The sequence below is a fragment of the Pantherophis guttatus genome, chromosome 2 (assembly GCF_059756535.1).
Source record: "Pantherophis guttatus breed Tessera chromosome 2, ASM5975653v1, whole genome shotgun sequence".
NCBI classification, from domain to species: domain Eukaryota; kingdom Metazoa; phylum Chordata; class Lepidosauria; order Squamata; family Colubridae; genus Pantherophis; species Pantherophis guttatus.
Window position 1 is genome coordinate 127,004,929 of NC_142064.1, and position 22,172 is coordinate 127,027,100.

The 22,172-nt window shown below is 41.6% G+C and overlaps 1 protein-coding gene across 5 annotated transcripts in view; it reads left to right on the forward strand.

Moving 5' to 3' along the window:
* TNS2 (tensin 2) overlaps nt 1-22,172 on the forward strand; it is a 158,342-nt gene that overhangs the window by 78,658 nt on the left and 57,512 nt on the right. For 4 of the 5 annotated variants that reach the window (XM_034419276.3, XM_034419278.2, XM_034419277.3 and 1 more), the window contains exons 2-4: nt 1,917-2,028; nt 2,229-2,266; nt 21,170-21,208. In XM_034419276.3, the coding sequence (XP_034275167.2) occupies nt 1,917-2,028; nt 2,229-2,266; nt 21,170-21,208 (189 nt within the window). Of the gene's footprint in view, nt 1-1,916; nt 2,029-2,228; nt 2,267-6,765; nt 7,146-21,169; nt 21,209-22,172 lie in introns of those variants that run through there. The other variant, XM_034419280.2, reaches the window with a different exon arrangement.

Sequence of the window (22,172 nt, forward strand, 5' to 3'; positions counted from 1 at the left end):
AACCATAGTTAAAACAAACTAATGCTCTCACACAACATTTCACAGATTAATGCTTTATCTGTGAAATACATGTACTGCTTAAAAATAAAATACATCCTTTTGGTTTTAGAACTACTACTCTAGCCATGGGCTGTTATAATTGTTGAGCAGAAATACAGTTATAATGGCTAAGATATAATTGAGCTGCATCTCTCTAACGTGTTCCAACAGAGGTTGAGTAACAAATACTTTTAGGAAGAGGGGAAATAGGAGGGAGAAATCAATTCCCTGTTGCTTATGGCTGTTGGAGACGCACTATCTCTTAACAGGGGCTTTTGTTTTATGATAAGGTTAATAGTAAGTAGTTCCTAAGCCTGACCTCTATGAATTTGTTTAATCCTTAAAAAAAACAAAACCAGCATCTAAGCTGGTTCTTACTGCTGGATCTTGTGAAATATGCTACACGTTAATTCCAAAGAAATCCAGAATTTGTTTTCAGTTACCTTTCATAGCATGATGTGCCAGTATGTACATTATAAATGAAAGAGTAAAGCACTAAGAAATTACAAATAATGTAGATAATAAAATAGAAATATATCGATACTCTCTTTAGTTTTCTTTTTCCCCAATTAAATTGTTCCAACTTCATCAACTCATAATTACTGTTCTGTCTCTCATTAATTATAATGTACCACAATCCATAACTACTCAAAATAAATAAGGGGACCTTAAAAGATAAACCTCTCTTACTCTTTTCTGGATTGAATAAATATCCAAATTGTTTGGAGACAGACATGAATTTGGCTTGGATTTAAACCATGACAATACAAGTCTTTGGGGCCTTTTCCAATATTGACCGTAAGATGATCGTTAATGTTCAGAAGGGTCCTTGTGTATAGGACACACACAAAATTATTTTCGCTAGAATTTTTATAAAGTATGTCTCAAAACTGATGTGCAGTTCCCATGTGGAATTCTGTAAATTGACATCTCAACATACTGGAGAACCACGGTATGGTGGTGGTGAACGGAATAGGAAAACTCGCCATGGCCAACTCACCGCTGCCAACTCACCATGGCCAACTCAACACAGGAGAACTTGCCATCCCAACTTGCTGCAGGACAACTCGCCACGGGACAAATCAACGATGTTATTTAATTATTTAAAACAATTAGAAAATTATTTTAATTTTTGTCATTCACATTTCATTTTGTCCCTCCTTTTGCATCTTTTCTTTCATGATTCTATTCCACCATTTCTTTGATAGTAGTTTAACTCTTGTCCCTCGGCAAGTTGTCCTATAGCGAATTGTCCTATGGTGACTTGTTTTGTGGGGAGTTGGCTGTGGCGAGTTGGCCGCGGCAAGCTGGCTGTAGTGAGTTGGCCATGGTACATTGGCTTTGGGGAGTTCTCCTAGACCAGGGGTTTGCAACCTGCGGCTCCGGAGCCGCATGTGGCTCTTTCATCCCTCTGCTGCGGCTCCCTGTCACTCAAAATATGCGTCACAACCGCCAATGTGTGACACCCGCCGGCACATGATCTGATCCACCTTTTTTTTCCAGAGTTCAAAATATTTTTGTTGCATGCAGAAATGAAAATTTGTTTTCTCTGTAGCAGTTCATTGATGCAGTTCATAAATGCAACACATTATAGTTTTTTTATACATAGCATAAAGGTAAAAAACGATATATGCATTTTAGATGTCAAAAGGGTTTTGTGGCTCCCGGTGTTTTCTTTTCTGTGGGAAACGGGTCCAAATGGCTCTTTGAGTGCTTAAGGTTGCCGACCCCTGTCCTAGACCCATTGGTAAAAGCTTCATGATGGCTTCACACGCGTGTGTCTGAGGAAAGCTGCCTCCATTGATCTATGCAAAAAAATAAAAAAATAAAAAAAAAATCTGCACCATCCTATTTTCTGCTCTTGTTTGTCCTTTCAGCCTGGGAAGGTGTCCGAGCCTCACAACTTCAAAGAGAAGGTTTTTAAGAAGAAGAAAAAGGCATGTATCGTCTGCAAGGAATCCATAGAAGCCCAAGGGCTTGTGTGCAGAGGTAGGATGTTTTTCTGTTGTTGGCTTGTTTGTATTCCTTATATTGTGAGAAAATGCGGAAAGGGCTTTGAGAAGGCAAAGCTTTGATGCAGTCTTCTTTATAGTGGTGCCCACCAGGACTGCCATTTCATTAATCTGGGCATCTATGTTTACCATTACCCTGAATACTGAAATGTTTCTTTATTTTTTTTTCTCTTGCAGTGTGCAAAATGGCAAGCCATAAAAAATGCGAAGCCAAGGTAATAAGTGTTGGGAAACATTTGGTTGGGTACCTCAAATGGGTATTTTTGGCTGGGTATTTTTTTTTTTTTTTTGTATCAGATTTTGTACCGTATCCTGTTTAATTCATCCTACATTCTGAGAGCGCATACATGTTCATTTCTTCTTATTGTTCTAACTCCACATCACAAAAATTCACTCAAGGGTGCAAAGGAGCAGTGGAACTCCCCCATATGACATTCCGTTCCTTGTGTGGGTCTGTTGGTCCTAGAGCTGGAATTGCGTGCCACCCGTCTCCACCATACGTCACAACCTATGCTGTTATTCTTCAGTGCAGAATGTTGCCTGAACAAGAGTTTCATTTTGCTTCCAAAAACAGTTTAACCACTTCTTTGAGGATCCCGCTTTGAAGGAGGAAAGCATTTTGTTTCTGCTTCTGAGATCTACTTCTGAGATCCCTGCAGGATGTTAGGATAACGTTAGAATGCTCTGAGGCAGCTAAAACTCAACAGTAGGAAAAGGGCAACCGAAATGAGAGGCGAGTGGAAACAAAGGAAAAGAGGAGAGAAAGGAAGCTGGAACAAACAAGGAAGCCATCTGGTTTCCAGATGACTTGAACTACATCTTCCATAAGTCCTGGCCAGCAGGAACAGGAATTTTAGAAGATATACTGCCAAATATCTGGAAGACACTAAGTTGATTGTCCCTATAATATGTGGTTGTTTCCATTGCTTGTATTTATCCAAGGCCACAAAATATGGTGAGGGTTGGTATTTTGTGATTGATTTTTTCCCTCTCTCTCATTTTGCCACAGCCATACAAAAAAAGATAAGGATTTTCAGATTTTTCTATACTTTGGATATCTTGGAGTTCCCTTTCTCATACATTTCAGCTTGCTAGGATTTTATGGAAATATCTACAGATGAGTCATTTGGTCCCTCTCAAGATTCCATTCCAGTAAAAAAAAAGAAAGAAAGTCCCCATATAAAGTCTAATTTCTTAAAAGAAGGCTAAGATAAACAGGAGACACAGGCTGACATCAGCAAAGGTATCTTTGTTTATACATTCGGAATACACTGCACGAATCCCCTGATTTAACGTGCGAGAATTTCCTGAATGCAGACTGCAAAAAAAAAATGAAGCAGAGGACAAAACCAAAGATAAAGCTTAATTATAGTTGAATGTTATGGAGCAACACTGTAGTACTATTACATGTACACCACAATGTACATGTGATGATGCTATTGCAACATCAGGGCCATTTTCCTGTACGTCTGGAAAATTCTCATATTGGCTGGGGAAACCTGGGAATTATGGTTCCGTGGACCTAGAGAAGACCATGATGGAGAACATGACAATTCAGGGGAGGAAAGTTGGCCTAGGCCCTTCTCCCTACATTTTTAATACCGCTTGGAAAACAGAATTATGCGGCTGCATCAACTGTACCGTATTCAATGGGTGTCACACTGCTTGCTCTATAATAGGTATTTTACCAGAGCTGTCTTACTCAGAAGGTCCTTGTGTTTCCAAACTGAGTTCAGAAGAAAGCTAGAGTGACACAGTCCTGGGTTTCTCACTCAAAAGCTGCCCTATCCCATACGTTATATGGGTCATTGCTTGGGATAAAAAATACCAAAAACATTACATTTTAATGAAAAAAAAAATAGTTACCACCTTCTTCTGGAGTTCAGTCCTTTCGGACAATAGACTTTGCAGGATCAACTGCCTCTATCCCACCCATTTCCCCCCCCTAATTGTAGCCTCTAAACCTTCATTCTCCCTATTAGTTTTCCTCAAACTGCTCATTGTTTGAATCTACAGCATATTCCAAGCAAAAGTCTCTCTTCTTCAATGTGGTTGCTGCATGGAAGGTTGGCAATGTTGAAAGGGGAGAAAATAATGTCCCCATCTCATGCATAAATGTGCATATGGAAGAGGGGAATAAAAGCAAAATAACAAGGAGTGCTCTTTTACCACATTCATGTGAGTTTCAATTGAACTGCACAAGTGTTCAAGCGATGTATTCAGAACTTTTAAAAACTTGAATGGCTATTCACACGTGGAAGTGGCCACCGGGTGTTATAACCATTGAGCAAGGAGAACGTAGGTGCCCACTCTCTACCTTCCACCACAAAGCTGAGATTAAAATGCTTACTCAAAGGCTGAAATACATTTTGGATGTGCCCAAGTAATCAATTTCAAAAAATTAGGTGACCAAAGTTAATTCTGACCATCCTGGCTTATTTATTTCTCCCAAAGAGTCTGGCATACAAGGAAGCTGTAGCCAGTTTCCTCATCAGCCAATATTGTAGCCTTTCCCTGTTGGTAACAGATCAATCACAGAGTGTCAGATCAATCTCTGGCACTCGGGTTTCATAGGTGGGTGTGTGGGAGTGCAATACACCTATGCATAAAGATACGTTATACAAGCTTCTATCTATAGAACCTGTGCTATCTCAATGAGCTGTCAGCTTTGGGCTATTCCCAGAAACCGAAGAGGAAAACTTGCTGGGGGGAGATGGAGGGGTCATTTGGATTCTCCTTGCTTTCAGGCTGGGATTTTTTTTTCTCCTTGCAGATAATTCGTTGTCAGGCAAGCTGACATGGCAAGGGAGGAGGGGGGGCTGCTGGAGGGAGACAGCAATCGTTGCAAAGTCTCCGGCAAGAATCTTGGTTGAATTCTGGGAGAGAAGCATTGGATGGCCAAGGGCTGTTCATTCTCAAGGGCCATGTTCACCTAGAGGGTGGCAGCAGCAGGGACAGCTGTAATTAATGGGGGGAAAGCATGATTCAAGAGGTAAAGGTCAACTGGGATGACCTCAGGGGGACCTCCAGAGTTGCCTGGCTGCTGGTGAATGTAGCTGGGGCCTTTTGGTTTACAAGCAGACCTTTAGTTATGGGTGGGAGAAAGTAAGAGAAAATTCAAGCATTTTTAAGCTCTCACATTATGTGAAATTCTATGTTTTCAACTAAGGCTTCCCTCATAGATTTCCCAATATATGAACACAATCAGACATAATTAAACTAAAGAAAAAAGAATTGTCAAATATTTCTAGCCCAGTGTTGCTCTGTATATTTTCTAAAACAAAAGATCTCTCACACTTTATTTTCCTCCATATATCTATCTATCTATCTATCTATCTTTTCTTTCTTTCTTTCTTTCTTTCTTTCTTTCTTTCTTTCTTTCTTTCTTTCTTTCTCTTTCTTTCTTTCTCTTTCTTCCTTCCTTCCTTCCTTCCTTCTTTCCTCTTCCTTTTTCTTCCTTTCTTTTTCTTTCTTCCTTTCTCTCTCATTCTCTCTCCTTCCATCCCTCCCTCCCTCCCTCCCTTCCTTCCATAGTTCACAAAGCTGATTATATGTCCCACCTTGAGTTTAAGTAGCTTAGTTTCACCAAGATTCTTATTCTGTGTACTTTCTAACCATGCCTCGAAGAAACCAATCCTCAACAGGCATTTGCTGTGGTTTCCTGTCTTGTTTCTTGTTTAGCTTCAGCAGGGGTATAACCAGGGGTGGGCTGCTGGGGTTTCGCAGGGGTTCGGGGAACCTCTAGGTAAGATTCTGTACAGTTCGGAGAACCCCCAAATCCCACTCCTGGCTGTCCCCGCCCACCCTGCTCTGCCTCTCCCAGGAGTCCCCAAGCAGCCCGTTTGGATGCAGGTAAATGCAGGGGGCGCGTAAAGGCTCGGGGAGGGCGAAAAACGGGCCTACTGGAAGTTCAGCAGGGCCTCCGGAGGGCCTCTGGAGTCTGGGGAGGCTGTTTTTGCCCTCCTGGAGGCTCGAGGAAAGCCTCCGGAGCTCAGGGAGAGCAAAAATACCCCGCACACACACTGTGGTGCAGGAGGCCGACTAGGCCACGCCCACCATGGCCACGCCCACCCAGCAACTGGGCAGAGAATCCCTTTCTAAAATTTTTGAAGGCCACCCCTGGGTATAACAGCATCTTCAGACTTTCTGGGAGACTCTGAAAGATATAGTTCCCAGACATCTAGAGGCCACCAAACTGGAAAGGTTGGGTTATAGTACCTGGTGTTCCTCCTCAAATGGTTCCCTAGGACTCTTTTCTCTCTAACTTTGCTAGCTGTCTCCATCTGTTTTCAGCCTGGATGACAGCCATTTATATTCTCTCCCAACAGATCATTTCCACCCTTTACAATTCAATCAGTCAAAAGCCCTGAAGCATTTTTCAAAGATGTTGTGGGGATCCAGACTGGGATTTTTTTTGCAATGTAAGGGTAATGGAAACAGGAAGGAAACCAAGTGAGGTCACATCTGCCTCTTCTGTGGAACCAAGTTCTGATATCCTGAAATGCAATCCAGGAAAGCTTTTGAGAGCTGATTCCTTGGATGCATATGCACCCACCTGTTCGGTTGCAATGTGTCACCTCATCTGACTTCATTCAGGGATGGTCTCTGGAGCTGGACCAGGCAGACCTGGGAGATCTGGATCGCTGGCCCTTTAAGTCAGCATGGGGCTGTTCTTCTAAATTGTGTAATTATGGAGCGGAGTTTGCCTTGGAGCGAGGCCAAGGACTGCAGCTGGAGGAGAAGCCACTTGACTTTCAGTCTGCTGTTGTTTGGGGACTTTTTTCCTTTTCACGGAAAAAAAAATCAGGCTGTTTTCGTAAACGCAGCTCTGCTTTCTGGAAGGAAAATATTGGAATTTAGGAGGGAAGGAGGCTGAGGAACAGAGAAAAGTAACCAAGAGACCAGATCATAGTGCAGTTTTGGTTCCCCGTCCATGGTACAGCTAGTGGTGCTGGTTCCCTCAGCCCTGCTGGTGCCTCTTCTGGGAAGCTGTGTTGGAGTGAGAAGAAGTCAAAAGATCTGGGTAACCGCCTGGGCTATGGGCAGAGAGAAGATCTGCAGGTGAACTGGCATGAGATTTGGCACTTGGAGCAGGTGCGTAGAATATAGGTTTTCTTTAGCAGAAATGTCCTTTCTTCCCTCTCCACAAGAGGGCAGCATTGCTCCCCTAGAAGGAATGCTAGTGAGTGGAAGCTGGGTCAATGGGACAGTTAGGTATGGGGTAGTTATTAATTTATGTTTCTGTCCAATAAAAAGATAAGTCTATCAACAGTTATTATCTAAGATTGCTATGTAGATCATCCATAAACCCAGCTGGTTTATTTCATTTTATTTTCTATTTTTAGGCATCTATTTGCCTGGGCATTTATTACCTTTGTATCTTTGTCTTCTAAAGCACTCAGCTTTAGTGCTTTGGACACGCTCCTCTTCCATTTTATCTCCATAGTAGACTTAGGAAGAAGGTTAGGCTGAAAATGTGATGGCACCAAGGTCAGTGTTTTGGTTCAGCAGGGAATTAGATTTGGTTCTTCCTATCTTATGCTATTTCTCCCTTCCATCTATTTCTCCTCTCTAGCACCTTCTAGCTAGCATCATTCAGTCATCCCCAGGGCAATGCTGAAGCTTGTCCATGATGATTGAGTGACTCTAGACAACAGTGGAAATCACTAGTAGATATCTTTAGCTGAATTGCTCCTCTCTGAAATGACAGATAAATAAGCAGAGAAGGTCACTGCTTTAATGTCTGGGTATGTATCTTTCTCAGAAAGAGCCTGTTGATCTTAGAGACAATGTTAGAATAGATGGTTTCATACCACAAAGTAATTTTAACCTGTCTTTCTAAAATACAGGGCAGTTCACCACTGTAACATATTTGGACATATAGCTTTACTTATAGAGCTTGAGCTTTAAATGTCTAAATATCTGCTTGTTATGTGAACCTTAATGTTCTGTGAGGTCTTAATCAGCGACCATTCTCCAGTGCTTTCAGCTTCAAAAATTAAATAAGCTGTGATTGCAGGCAGGATCTTTACAATCATCTAGTAGCTATGTAATGAATATATGGGTTGTGGTGATTCTTTCTATTACTTGTTAGATATCAAGCAAAGGAATTAATTAAAATCCTTGGAGCATTCAGAGAATATATTTTTTCATATTTGTTTGGTTCCCCTCTTTTATTCTAATGAGAATGGAAGCTACTCTACACATGCTGAGTTTAAGGGTAGCACTCAGCTGACCTTGGGTGATACCAAAAAGCTAAATAAGGTCAGTATTTGGATGGAATGCTTGAATTTGAAAAAAAATTCCTAGGTCTGTAAACTTGACAGGGAAGTTTTAAAAAGTTCCAGAGGAGAATTCCAAACCACATTTTTATTGTTGCCAAGAAAACATGGATATATCCAGGAAATCGTCAGGAGTACAGTTTAACCTGAAGGACACTTTAGCAGATAGATAGATGATATATACTTAGTCTCTCCCTCCCTTCCCCCCCTCTCTCATTGGCAGTCTTGGAAATCTTTTTCAGATGGTGAGATGTCCTAACAAGGTAGTAGAGATAGTTACTTTGAAGAAACAATTTAAAAAAATAATTAACTATCATAAAAACTAAGAACAAGCTTTTTCCCTGTCCTATTTAGATGAGAGAATCTCTCGATCATGCATGTTTTTCAAACTATTTAAACTTTGTGCAGGGTGGATGGCTTAACTTTTGGCTGTGACTCATTCAGGACAATTTATTTTGCAACGTTCTCTTTGCAATCCCTTTACACTTCTGTCTTTCCTTGGACTTCAAATGGCTTGAGGTTGCTAGGGAAGGCATTGGAGATTTGCCTCCTCGTACACAAACCCTTTGGATGATTCAGGCAGTGTTTCCTCTCAGCATCTGCTGGATAGTTGGAAGTGTGGAGCTGGAGAACCTTGTGAGTTGCGTTCAATTGCATTTCCTTGTGACGTTGTCACTTTTTGCCTCCCCCTGTAGGAACTGGACTGGCTTTCTTTCCATATGACATCTGGAATTGTTTTGCTCTCCAAGTAATTCAGTCCTGCTGTATCTAGTCAACCTAGCAGTCTTGGTCTTTCTAACTAACAGCTAACCAAAGCCTCTGGTTGGGGTAAAATGTTTCTCGAGTAAACAAATTTCTTGATAATAGAAAACTAGCACTTGGGGAAGATAAGAGTTAAGGTCATCTTCCTTGAGGTTCTATTTAATTCTGAACGAGGACAGTTTTAGAACAAACCTTCTCTCAAGGTGGCTTTTAAAAGCTGTTTCAGTCCATTAAAACCAGTTGGAAATTAGCTGAAGAAAACTAGAAAGAGCAATCTAGCATTTTTATGAGTTTCTAGAAAATAGTTTGAGTGAAGGAGTTTCAAGGTATTACTGACAAAGGCTGTCTTCAGGATGTGTCAACCAGATGGATCGGGACAATAACTCTGCATGTAATGTTCCAAAAATCAGTTTAAAGCGCCTGGACAGGTTTGAATTAATATAAATAAACATGAGCAATCTCAGCTCAATTTTCAAAGTCCTTTGCGAATAATTAATCCAATCTGTACCTCTGGGAAGGAAGGAGGAAGGAAGAAGAGATGAGATGGTGCTAGGGGGAAAATGAATGAATGAATCCACAGGGCTACTCTGAGACCTAAATCTTATTCCAGATGACTTCCAAAACCTGCAGCCCTTGATGGAGTCAAAACCCCTTGGCAAACCTTTTTGGCACCGAGTGCCCAAACTGGAACGCTTGTGCACGAGTGTGCATGTGTGTGTGCTAGAGCACTGGAAACCCAAAGATCAACTGGCCGGCGCGCGCATACCTGTTTTTTGGCTGTTTTGGGCCATTTTTCAGGCTGTTTTGGGGGCGTTTTTCAGGCTGTTTTTTGGGCTGTTTTTCAGGCTGTTTTCAGGCTGTTTTTCAGGCCATTTTCCGGCTGTTTTTCAAGCCATTTTCAGGCTGTTTTTCGGGCCGTTTTCAGGCTGTTTTTCGGGCTGTTTTCAGGCTGTTTTTCAAGCCATTTTCAGGCTGCTTTTCGGGCCATTTCCAGGCTGTTGTTTGGGCTGTTTTCAGGCCATTTTCGGGCTGAAAAATGGGTGCCCACAGAGAGGACTCTGCATGCCACCTCTGGCCCACGTGCCATAGATTTGCCATCACGGGGGTAGACAGTCTTTCAAACAGTGTTGTCCTTCCCAAACTATTTACAGCAATGGGGTTCAGTACTCAATGTTTAAACTGAGTTGTTTAAACTGTTTTAATCTTGGATTCAAATCCATTTAAAAAAAAACTTGCAGCCTGGAATGGTACAGCTCACTTATTCCTTCTTCTTCTGTACTTGGAGGGTGTGGCCCAGATCCTGAGATCAAGATAGGATCCTTTTGAGAACAGGCATGTTGGTCATCTTGAACCTGCCCTCTGTGCTTCGTTGCTTACATGTGTAGCATATGGAAGAGAGGGAGAGTATAAATATTCCCTCCCTCCCCATTCAAAAGTTGGTCCCTTTGCTTAGCAGTTGTAACAGGCGTGTAAAGCCAGAGATGCTTTTCTCTGGTTAAGAAGCAGGCCAGCTGAGGCTGCGGGCTTGGCTCTTCAGCTATGCCGACATTTTAGCCTCCCCTGTAGTTTCCCACATCCTGATGACCTCCCCTCTTTGTCCCATGGGCTGGTCCAGATGTTTTCCCAGGCTGTGGTTTGCTTGAGAGATGAATGGGGAGGGGGGGAGCAAGGAAGCAGAAGGAGGAGGGATAGCACAAAACTTCCTCCAGAGCATCAATCCTGCAAGATCTGCTTAGCATCCCCAAAATTTCCCACAGATGAAAGATTGGAAAACTTTGAGCTGGATGGGGAGGGGGAGGAATTGTATTTGGGGAAGGATTTCATGTTCTATCTGGAGTAGAGGTGAACCCATATCAAGCTGGGATGGGAATCAGAACAAAAGTTACTTGCATTTTTGATTGGGATTTGGGGAACTGCAATGCAGCACACATACAAGCTCTAAATTGGGGAAGGGTGATCAACATACTTGCCAAAGTAGGCAAAATATATTTTCCTCCTGCTTTTGAAAATCCAGCTGCTGATTTTTATTTTCATTGCTAGTTTTCTGTTGTTCACAAATGGCCTAGCATAGACACACACAGCTCTTTTTGGATATGTACTTCTTTTGTGGGTGTATCGTAGGTTTTGTTGTGGTGTAACTGAAAAAGCAGCCATCCTTTCATCTGTAAGAATAATTCCTGGAATTAAGATTTGGAAGTTTTAACTCAGTGGCACTTAAATCTTAATTTTGAAATGTGATCCTATATAGAATTAGAATTAGAAATAGAATTAGAATTAGAATTAGAATTAGAATTAGAATTAGAATTCCTTATTGGCCAAGTGTGATTGGACACACAAGGAATTTTTCTTCAGTGCATATTCTCTCAGTACACATAAAAGCTACAAGTGATAAATCATGATCATAGTCATCATAAAAATACATTCATCATAAATCATAAGATACACTTAGTGATAGTCGTAGGATTTACTAAACTTAAATCATACTAGCAAACTAAATAAAGCAATGTGAATTGTGTTCTAAATATTGGGAATAAATAAATATTAATAAATATTTATTTATTATATAAATAATAAAAATATTTATTTATTATATAAAAATTAATTAAATATTGGGAGTTGGGTTGGATGGTTAGCCTCCGATCAGTTAGAATCCACAACATGTTTCACTCAAAGTATAATATTTGAAACACATGATTAATGTCAGTTGTATGTTTTTCCTTTAACTTTACTGACATCCAATTTAGACATTATTTAGTAGAGATTGGTTTAAACCAGCCTAAATAATCCAGAATTGGGGTGGCTGCAATTATCAAGTCCAGATCCATTTGGAAGGCACCAATGTGAAGAAAAGTTCGGGGGTGGGGGGGGGAGAAAAAAAGGTGGAAATTTTCCTTTGGTTCTAAGACAAAGATTGGTTTAAAAGCTCCAGATTATTTGACAATCCTCTCTTGTTGTGGGACCAAAGAATCTGTCTGATTCAACTATTCCTCTAGGCTTCAGAAGAGAAGACAGCTTAACCACTGCTGGAGGTTTTCGGTTTTTTTTTTTCCCTTTTTAATTAAAACATGAAAAAACAAAACACTCGGTGCCACAGCCCAGCTAGAATCCCTTTTTAATAGAGGCTGTTTGCTTAATTGTACCTTGGCTCCAACACAGTGCAATTTCAAAATGTGTTGATAGTTGGTTTAGGCAAGGGCTCATGACCTGCCAATTTACACTCCAGCCACGACTCTGGATTTGCATCTCTGGATTCACACCTAGGATGAATCCAATTCTTCACCCAATTCCATTTATTTGACTTGACCATGCATTTTCCAGATATGAGAAATAAGCAATTTTTATAAGATTTTTAGAAAAAAACCCTACACAATTCAATTATTACCAGTGCTTTACAGATGTACGTAGGAAGACTTGTCACATATACCGTACTTGCAAATCTTTAAAATGCAGTCAAGAATTGCTGTCTGTTCTCAGTTCAAAAAGCTCTCCTCTGCTTTAAGTCTCCTTCCAGGGGAACTCAATTCCTGGGGATCTCATCGGCTCACTCATATAACTTCCTGGGCGGCAGTGCAGCTAGTCCTCGACTTACAACATTTCATTTAGTGACTGTTCAAAGTTACAACAGCAATGAAAAAAACCATTTTCCTAAATAACCTTCCCTCAGACCTACATACAGGTAGGTCTCGACTTACAACAGTTCATTTAATGACCATTCAAAATTACAATGGCACTGAAAAAAGGTGACTTATCACCATTTTTCACACTTACGACCATTGCAGCATCTCCCATAGTCATGTGAACAAAATTCAGACACTTAGCAACTAATTTATGATGGTTGCAATATTTATGATGGTTGCAGTGTCCCAAGGGCACGTGATCACCTTTTGCTACCTTCCAACAAGGAAAATCAACGGGGAAGCCAGATTCACTTAACAACCATGCTACTAACTTAACAACTACACTGTCTCACTTAGCAGCATAAATTTGGGGCTCAATTGTGATCATAAATTGAAGACTACCTGTATGGATATAGCTTGCCATGGCATTCTTCCAGGTTTTTTTTAAAAAAATCATTCCACTATAGCCTGCAGGGCAGGGATTACCTTGTGGTCTCCAGTCCAATAATAATCAACCTGGATCTGTCTGAAAAAGAAGAATGTACATGTGTTTGATCCGTCACTGTATATGTTTGAAGAAGTGTAAATGAAGGAGCCTGTAAAGAACCTGTAGTACAGTGGTCTAAAGCACTGTTATTAACATCTTCTGCTTGCAGTTACTGCAAGTTCAAATCTCACCAGGCTCAAGGTTGACTCAGCCTTCTATCCTTTCAAAGGTAGGTAAAATGAGGACCCAGATTTTGGGGGCAATAAGCTGACTTTGTATAAATATACAAAAGCATGAAGGCTATTGCTTAATGCATTGTAAGCCGCCCTGAGTCTCCGGAGAAGGGCAGCATATAAATTAAAGCAAAAAAAAAAAGGAGTGTAGCTATATGAGGAAAGTGAGGTCACAAGGAACAATGCATGTAATATATGTGGAAAAAATAACTTTGAGAGAGTTGTGGGCTTAAGAGAGGAAATGAGGGGGAAGTGTGTGTGAAGAAGTAGCATGGATGATGTGCCGGAGAGAGAATGTGGAAGCAATGAGGAGGTGTGGACAAGAGAATGATAAATGTTTGAGTGAGAAAATGTTTGTGAATGGCATATCGATGAAAGACAAGACAGGTGTATACAGGCAATCCTCAATGTACGACCACAATTGAGCCCAACATTTCTGTTGCTAACATTTGTTAAGAGACATTTGTTAAGTGAATTTTGCCCCAGTTTACAACCTTTCTTGCCATATTTGTTAAGTGAATCACTGCAGTTGTTCGGTTACTAACCTGGTTGTTATGTGAATCTGGCTTCCCCACTGACTGCTTGTCAGAAGGTCGCAAAAGCTGATCACATGACCCAGGGACACTGCAACCGTCATAAACATGAGTCAGTTGTCAAGTGTCTGAATTTTGATCCCGTGACCATGGAGATGTCACAACGGTCGTAAATGGGAAAAACGGTCATAAGTCACTTTTTTTTCCCCAGTGCCATTGTAACTTTGAATGGTCATTTGATGAACTGCTGTAAGTCGAGTAGGGTATGTAGGTATGAGGGGAGGTTATTTAGGAAGATGTGTGAGTTATGTGTGAGATGTGTTGTGTGTGAAGGAACGTATCCAATTCCTATACGCAAACGGACTCTCAGTCCGGCAAACTGTACAGCCCTTGGCCAAGAACATTTTTCAACCGTGATTGAAGCCGAACAGCCTGGATGATTCCATTACTGTAGTCATAACAGTTAATTAAGAGCACACATGCAGGAATGCTCAGTGGAAGACTTAATCTGGTTATACTCAGCTCAGAGCAGCTGCAGCAAAAACTTTCAGCCATTTTTGTTATCAGGATGAGGTGTTCTGGAGAAGCGGGGAAGGACAAGGAACAATGGATGGAAACTGACCAAGAAGAGATTCAACCTAGAAATAAGGAGAGATTTTCTGACAGTGAGAACAATCAACCAATGGAACAGCTTGTCTTCAGAAGTTGTGGGTGCTTCATCACTGGAGGCTTTCAAGAAGAGACTAGATAGCCACTTTTCAGAAATGGTATAAGGCAGGGGTGTCAAACTCGCGTCTTCACGGCGGTGTCATGTGACGTATTGAGACTTTTTCCCCCTTCACTAAACTGGGTCTGGGCGTGGCCAGCATGTGACGCATTTGGCCTGTGGGCCACGAGTTTGACAGCCCTGGTATAGCAGAGGTGGGTTTCAGCAGATTCTGACCAGTTCTGGAGAACCGGTAGCGGAAATTTTGAGTAGTTCGGAGAACCGGTAGTGAAAATTCTGACTGGCCCTGCCCCCATCTATTCTCTGCCTCCCAAGTCCCAGCTGATTGGGAGGAAATGGGGATTTTGCAGTAACCTTCTCCTGGAGTGGGGTGGGAATGGAGATTTTACAGTATCCTTCCCCTGCCTTGCCCACCAAGCCATGCCATGCTCAAGCCACACCCACAGAACCGGTAGTAAAAAATTTTGAAACCCACCACTGTGGTATAGGGTCTCCTACTTGAGTAGGGGGTTGGACTAGATGATCTACAAGTTTCCTTCCTACACTGTTATTCTATGTTTAACAACAGGACAATGGGTTATGCATGGCATTTGTGTTTGTGGGCAATGATTGAACATGGTATTGAGCTGGGAAGAAGCCGGAAATTTGCAGTTTCTTTTTAATATCTATCTATCTATCTATCTATCTATCTATCTATCTATCTATCTATCTATCTATCTATCTATCTATCTATCTATCTCCTGCCTTTGTTATTTTTACAAATAACTCAAGGTGGGGAACATATCCAACACACCTTCCTCCTCCTATTATCCTCACAACAACAACCCTGTAAAGTGAATTGGGCTGAGAGAAAATGACTGGCCCAGCTGACTATCATGGCTAAGGTGGGATTAGAACTCACAGACTCCTAGTTTCCAGCCTGGTGTCTTAATCACTAAGCCAAACTGGCTCTCTCAGAGTAGCATTTGTCTGAAAGATTTCAAAATTTGATAAATAAACAAATCTATCCAAAAGTGGAAAGGGAGTGATGTTTTGGAACAGTTTCATTCTTCATCAAAATGAACTTCTTTGTTTCAATGATACTCTCAGTATCATGAGAGTCAAAACCTAGATAGCATTTATCTCCCTTTCTGAATGAGGACATCCTGATCTTACTCTGAATTGATTATGAGATGTCCCGATGCCATCACATTTATTCCATAACTTTGCCTAGGTAATCGACCAGGAAGAAGACAATTGCGGAAAAATAGTGTCTCCAAATCAGTGACGGAAACAACTGCTACAACAATGGGAAAATATTGAGGGAAACCTATAATGAAAATTTTGGGTGGGATGTGAAATTTCTATTTCACCGATTTTGAAAATGTTCACAAACAATATTAGAAGAGTTGTTTGACACTGAGGTGGGCAGCATATAAATTGAATGACTCAATAAATGTGCTGTTAATGATAATGATAGCTGTTCTCTATGCTCCATTGGCCAGACTGCATTTGGAGCAGTGTGTCTAATTTTGATCACCACGATACAAAAAAGACATAAAAAATCTGACACCGGTGATAAGAGTCTTGAAAGCTAAATCTATACAAGAATGTTTAAAAGAACCATGTTTAAAGAAGAGAAGACTACGGGGAGACATGATAACAGCCTTCTGATACAGATAAAAGTGTCACAGAAAATAAGGTGTGGGTTTATTCGCCATTGCACCCAAGAGTAGGACAAGAATCATTGGATGGAAGCAGGCAATTCAAAGTCAAAAAGGAATTTCCTGACCATGAGAGTTTTGTTACCCATTACTTTAGAAGAAAGTCAGTTTTGGCAATAGAAATTAATGATGAGGCATCAAATTTCATTCTGGTATAGAATGGATGGATCAAGGCTATGTAGATAACCCTTCAGCTCAGCAGTGAGGAAGACCTTGAGTGTTTGAGTAAATCAGGATGTTGGCGATAATTAAGGTTAAAGGGAACAGAGGCAAAGTATGTTTCCTGCAATATGGACAGCAAATTCATATTGATGTGATTTCTGGCGATAGGGAACGTTGCAATTTGGTAACGGAAAAGTTGATAAGAAAGTTTCACAATGCTGGTAGAAAACATTCTGGATGATTGCTCCTTTTGGAAACAAGGTGTACTTTTCATTAGTAGCTTCCCCAGGTAAAACTGCTGTTGTAAAACTTAAATGCACCAATAGGTGGGGAAGAAGTTGTCTACACTTCCCAATGGTCCATTAAATGTGATAGTGTCAAGTGCATGGTGCCATTATGATGAAAAATTCGGGCAATCGTGATGAGAAATCTAGATTAGAAATCCATTGTTTCAAGATCCAATAAACTGAGGTTTCACTGTACCACCAAACTTTGAAAGAAAATGACCCCCTCAGTATACGATAGCCCAAAAAACCTATGATGAAAAGAACAGGATAGGGATGGACTGAAAATACCATCAGGAAGTTAAGGGATTTGCATAGTATGAAGTTATGATCAGATGAGCTATAATACTCCATATAGATTCTTTCCTAATGTATACAACTGGAATATTTCCACAATCCTTTCCATTCTGAATATGGTTGATCTTTCATTCATTGGATAAGATGTTTTGCAACTCACAAAAGGGAATCTTTTTTAAAATTCAAATGATGTGGTGAATTCTACAGCTAGCATACATTTACAGAATTCTAGTGATAGTAATATAAGGAAATAATATTTCTGGAATTGGATCTGAAAAAATATGTTGGAAGAGACGATTGGTCTGTAATTGTGGCAGATTAAACAGTCCAGACACATGTTTTTTCTATTTAATCTATCCTTCAGACTTTAAATAAAACCTCAGTTTTCTGTTTTGAAAAAAAAAAAAGGAATCTTATTTATGGAAAGAAATATCTAGCCATGTTTGCTGTTCTTATTAGAAAGCAAATGAATTACTTGGTAAATTCATATACCTAATACAGTGACCATTTAGATTTTTTTTTAAAGTGTGACACACCATTTTATATTAACTGGAATTTGGTTAATTTTCCTTGCTAAAATATTTGGGACTTTGTGAAGAATAGGAAGCAACTATTGGGAAGAGCTTTTGTGATGGAAACAGGACAAAAGAGCGGTGGGCATGAATACTGTTGCTTTTCTTCTCCAAACTGTCCTCTTCAGTGGCTCTTCCTTGGCCCAAGGTCAAACAATTTTTATAGGCTAGTGTGGACTTGTGGAATTTGGGGAGCAAGTTGTCCGCACTTTCACAGAATCGTTGCCATGATCGGCAGAAAAGAAACTGGGGAGGTAGTCCCCATTCCCCACCTTTCCAACTGAGCTTTGTTCATTATCTGCATTATCTGCAATATCACCAAATAAAGCCCTGGGCTGGTGAACATCCATCAGTTTTATCTCCTAAAAATGGAAATAAGTGGAAGTAAAACCAATGTAATGTCAGGTGTCCGTTCTTTAAATGACAGGAACCTTCGCAGGGAAAACTAAGTGGGGCTCATCACTGCTCCGACTCAAGTAACAGAGCCATCCCAAATTTATTAAATCGATTCCCAGGAGGAAGCAATGTAGCATTCTCAAGGGAATTGGTCTATTGTTTATTTATTATTTTTATAAATAGCTCAAAGTGGCAAACATTTCCCCACAACAACAACAACTCCTGGTTTTTAGACTGATACTTTAAGTTAAGCCACTAGACCAGGGGTCAGCAACCCGCGGCTCTGAAGCCACATGTGGCTCTTTCATCCCTCTGCTGTGGCTCCCTGTTGCTGGTCGGCTCCACAATTGATAGGGCTTTCGGTTAGGACAGGTAGAGGAAAAAGGACGCCACGCTAGGAGTAGACTCTATGGTGTGTGTGGGGGGAACCAACTTCCAGTCAGCAGAGGAAAAAGGACGCCGTGCTAGGAGAAGACTCTATGGTGGGGGAATCGGAGTTCCGGTCAGCAGAGGAAAAAGGATGCTGCGCTAGGAGGAGACTATGATGGGGCAACCGGACTTCCGGTCGGCTTCAGAATTGAACGGGTCCGGTTAGGACCTTTGTGGCTCTTTGAGTGTTTAAGGTTGCTGACCCCTGCACTAGACCAAATTGGCTCTATAAATCTCATCAACTGCTTGGCTCTGGAGGGATTATGAGAGTTTGTGGCTACAGATACATGGAGGGTACTATCTTACCTGCCATCATATGTTTCAGTATGCTGTTTGGTTTCAGCAAGAGCCATGAATTAATTGTATTCTATTTAGACATGTGTTGAAACATATCTATATATGCTTATTTGTATTAGCCTCTTCATATGTAGGCAATATGTATGTATGGACATGGTATATATGTATGTGTGTATGTATGTAGGTATGCATGGATGCGGTGGCTCAGTGGCTAAGGTGCTGAGCTTGTTGATAGAAAGGTCGGCAGTTCAGCGGTTCGAATTCCTAGCACCACGTAACAGAGTGAGCTTCTGTGAGTGAGCCAACCTAGAAGTTCGAAAGCACGTAAAAAATGCAAGTTGAAAAATAGGGACCACCTTTGATGGGAAGGTAACAGCGATCCTTGCACCTTTGGTGTTTAGTCATGCCGGCCACATGACCATGGAGACATCTTCGCACAGCGCTGGCTCTTTGGCTTTGAAACGGAGATGAGCAGCGCCCCCTAGAGTCAGGAACACCTAGCACATATGTGTGAGGGGAACCTTTACCTTTACCTTTATATAGGCAGGAAACCTCAGCAGCTGGAGTACAAAAGGGATGTTTGTCGCAGCCAAGTTAACATGTTATCCATCAATCATTGAACCGACAAAATGCTATACTAACATACGATTTGCTGCCTCCCTTGATGATCCCTCTCCTGCTGTAAGTTCAATGACAATAAAGGCTGCTGTCATTATTCACTTTGTAAAGGGCACATTAAGGAAATGGGGGTGGGGTGGGGTGGATTTCTCTGACTTTGTTTTCCTCCTGCTTCCTCAAATATCACCAGCTGGTGGGAAAGCGTCCTCTGTCACTCTTCTTCACGTGAGCTGAAGTTTGGGAGGAATTGAGGTTTTTTTTCCAGATGGCTTCATTAGAACATCAGCCACTGGTCAAAACTCATGCTTAGTTCTGTGCAAGTGTTTTGGGTAGTATATTATTCAAAAGGAGTCCAAGTATCAGCTGATAAATGAATTTTGAACATGGGCTTAGCACTCTTCCAATGTCTGCTAAACCTAATATTCAAAGAAGCCAACCAATATTTGCCAGGCATGGGGAAATTGCCTTCAGACTTCAGCCTTTGACCTTGCTGTCCTTTGTTGATCAGCTGCTGGCCAGGTTGATCTCTAGCTCATAGAGTTTTAAAGATCCGGAGGGGAGAAGTGAGAGAACTGGATTCTCCTCTGTCCAAAACGGAATGGCTTTAGAAGCCTCACTAGCCAATAGCTGCCTGGCTCCTCCCACTCCTTCTGGATGATCTGACTGCACCACTCACAAAATAGTTTGTCAACTGTACCCTTGTGAAAACTGCATTAACAGCAGCAAAGTTATGCTCAACTTAAGGCTACCTTATGGGGATCCAGTGAAGGCAACATCATCATCCAGCAGAGGAAAAAGTGAGGGAAGGATCTCAAGAGGGCTTCCCAAAAGATTAAGCTTCGGAGCATTACAAGTAGCTTCCCAAAACCAACTGCATATTGTGCAGTTATTCCATTTTATCCTCCCCTCCCCCCCCCCCCCGCCCGAGATAAGTTTTGCTGCAGAAAGACAAAAAATAACAAGAAATATTGCTGGCGAAATAAGAAGGTTCAAAGTGGAAGATGGGTGCAAAACCATCTGAAATCATCTTCTGTAAAATTCCGCACAAGAAGGCCAGGTGCTGCCTTTATGCAACCTTCTTCTGGAAGCATCTGGAGTTAATACATTTTAAGTTAGGGACAACCTACGGTTGGGGGAGACCCCAACTGGGGTTGAGTTCTCACCTGCATCACAGGATCAGCCTGGGTCTCTGCCCTTTACCCTCCTTCAGCCACAGGAGAGAAAGGGTGTGTGTGTGTGGGGGGGGCATAATAGCCCTTTGCACTCTTACGGGTCACAAGGAATGCCCTGGCAGTTCCACCAGGCGAGAGGGAAACGCACCAGCCTGAATAGCCTCACTGTTGCTTCCCTCTTGGGTGGGGTGCTCTTCTGTGTTTGTTTTTCTCTATGGTATCCCCTGTGCCAGATATGGCCGCGCTGCCTTGCAGCCTGATGAATTGCTGCCTGTAATATGTGCTGTTGTTAGAAGAGCCCAGCCCCAGCCAAAGGAAACACCCGGGTGGGAAAAGCTTCTGCTTCTTGAAAAGGGGAGCCGGGGACGGGACAAGAGACTTCTCTCCTACCCATCTGCCCCACATTCTACTCTGGGGAAAAGCAGAAGGGCTTCAGATGTCATTGCAAAGGTCTCAGTGTTGGGGGGTGGATGTGAACGATGTTGGCGACCTCAAAGCTGAACCGGCATGTGCACTGGGGCTCATCTCTTTCCTTTTCTCTTTTCCAGGTGCCATCTTCCTGCCAGCCCGTCCCTCCAAGCGAACTGGTAAGTGCCTGCTCTTTTGCCACCCACTTGACCCACATAATACTTTCCAGAGGGGAAAGGAGGGGTAGGCTTCTTGCGGTGAAGTTGACAAAGGGCCCTTGTAGTGTTTTGAAGACTTTGGGCAATAATAAAAACGCTGGTTGCTTAAGGTGAGCCAAGGTGCTTTATTGTTTTCTGACAGGTAAACTGTGGACGTGCGCATGTAAGGAAATTAACCATGTCGCCAAGAGTGGCTTTGTATCGCTGCCTCTTTAAAAAAGAGGATTTAGCCTGAGGTTTTTCCTCTTCTGAATTATGATCTTGCATAATTGCCCATTTCTGCAAAGTTTTGGATCCGTGCAGGAATTGTTTGATTTTCCCATACCCTGCTCTTTGATTCTTCTGCAATATTTTAGGATACGGTATGCTGGCTCAGGATTTTTCTCAAACCCCCCCCCCCCAATTCAAAATTTGTGTTGCTGATTTATTTAGGTATTCTTTAAAATACTTCCTTGATTCTTATCACTCCGTTACTCATTTTTAAAGAGCTGGAAAAACTTTATAGTCAGGAATGAGTTGGAGCTGTTTCTGTTGTTTCACAAACCGCTTTCCCCAAAGTTTCCATGTGCAGCAGTGTGTTCCCAGCTTTTACCTACCTTACAGAAAGATTCTGTCTACTCCCTGACGCAAGATTATTTTAGGGCAAGGGGCTGCTCACAGAACAAGGCAGCCTGTGTTCTGTAGAGGCACCACCATTCAAAGTGTATCTGTGAGGGAATTCTCTTTTTCTGCTATAACCTGGACATGTGTTGATTCAGTGCACTTTATAAATAGCTACTTTTCTCTGTTCAGTGAATGCTTGCTTTCCCCCCCCCCTCTCTTTTGCTATCCAAATGGTGAAGTAATGTATGCATTTCTATATCCAAGATGACATGTCTGAGCTGATGGTTTCCATTTAGATCAGATTTGTCCAACCTTTTGGCTT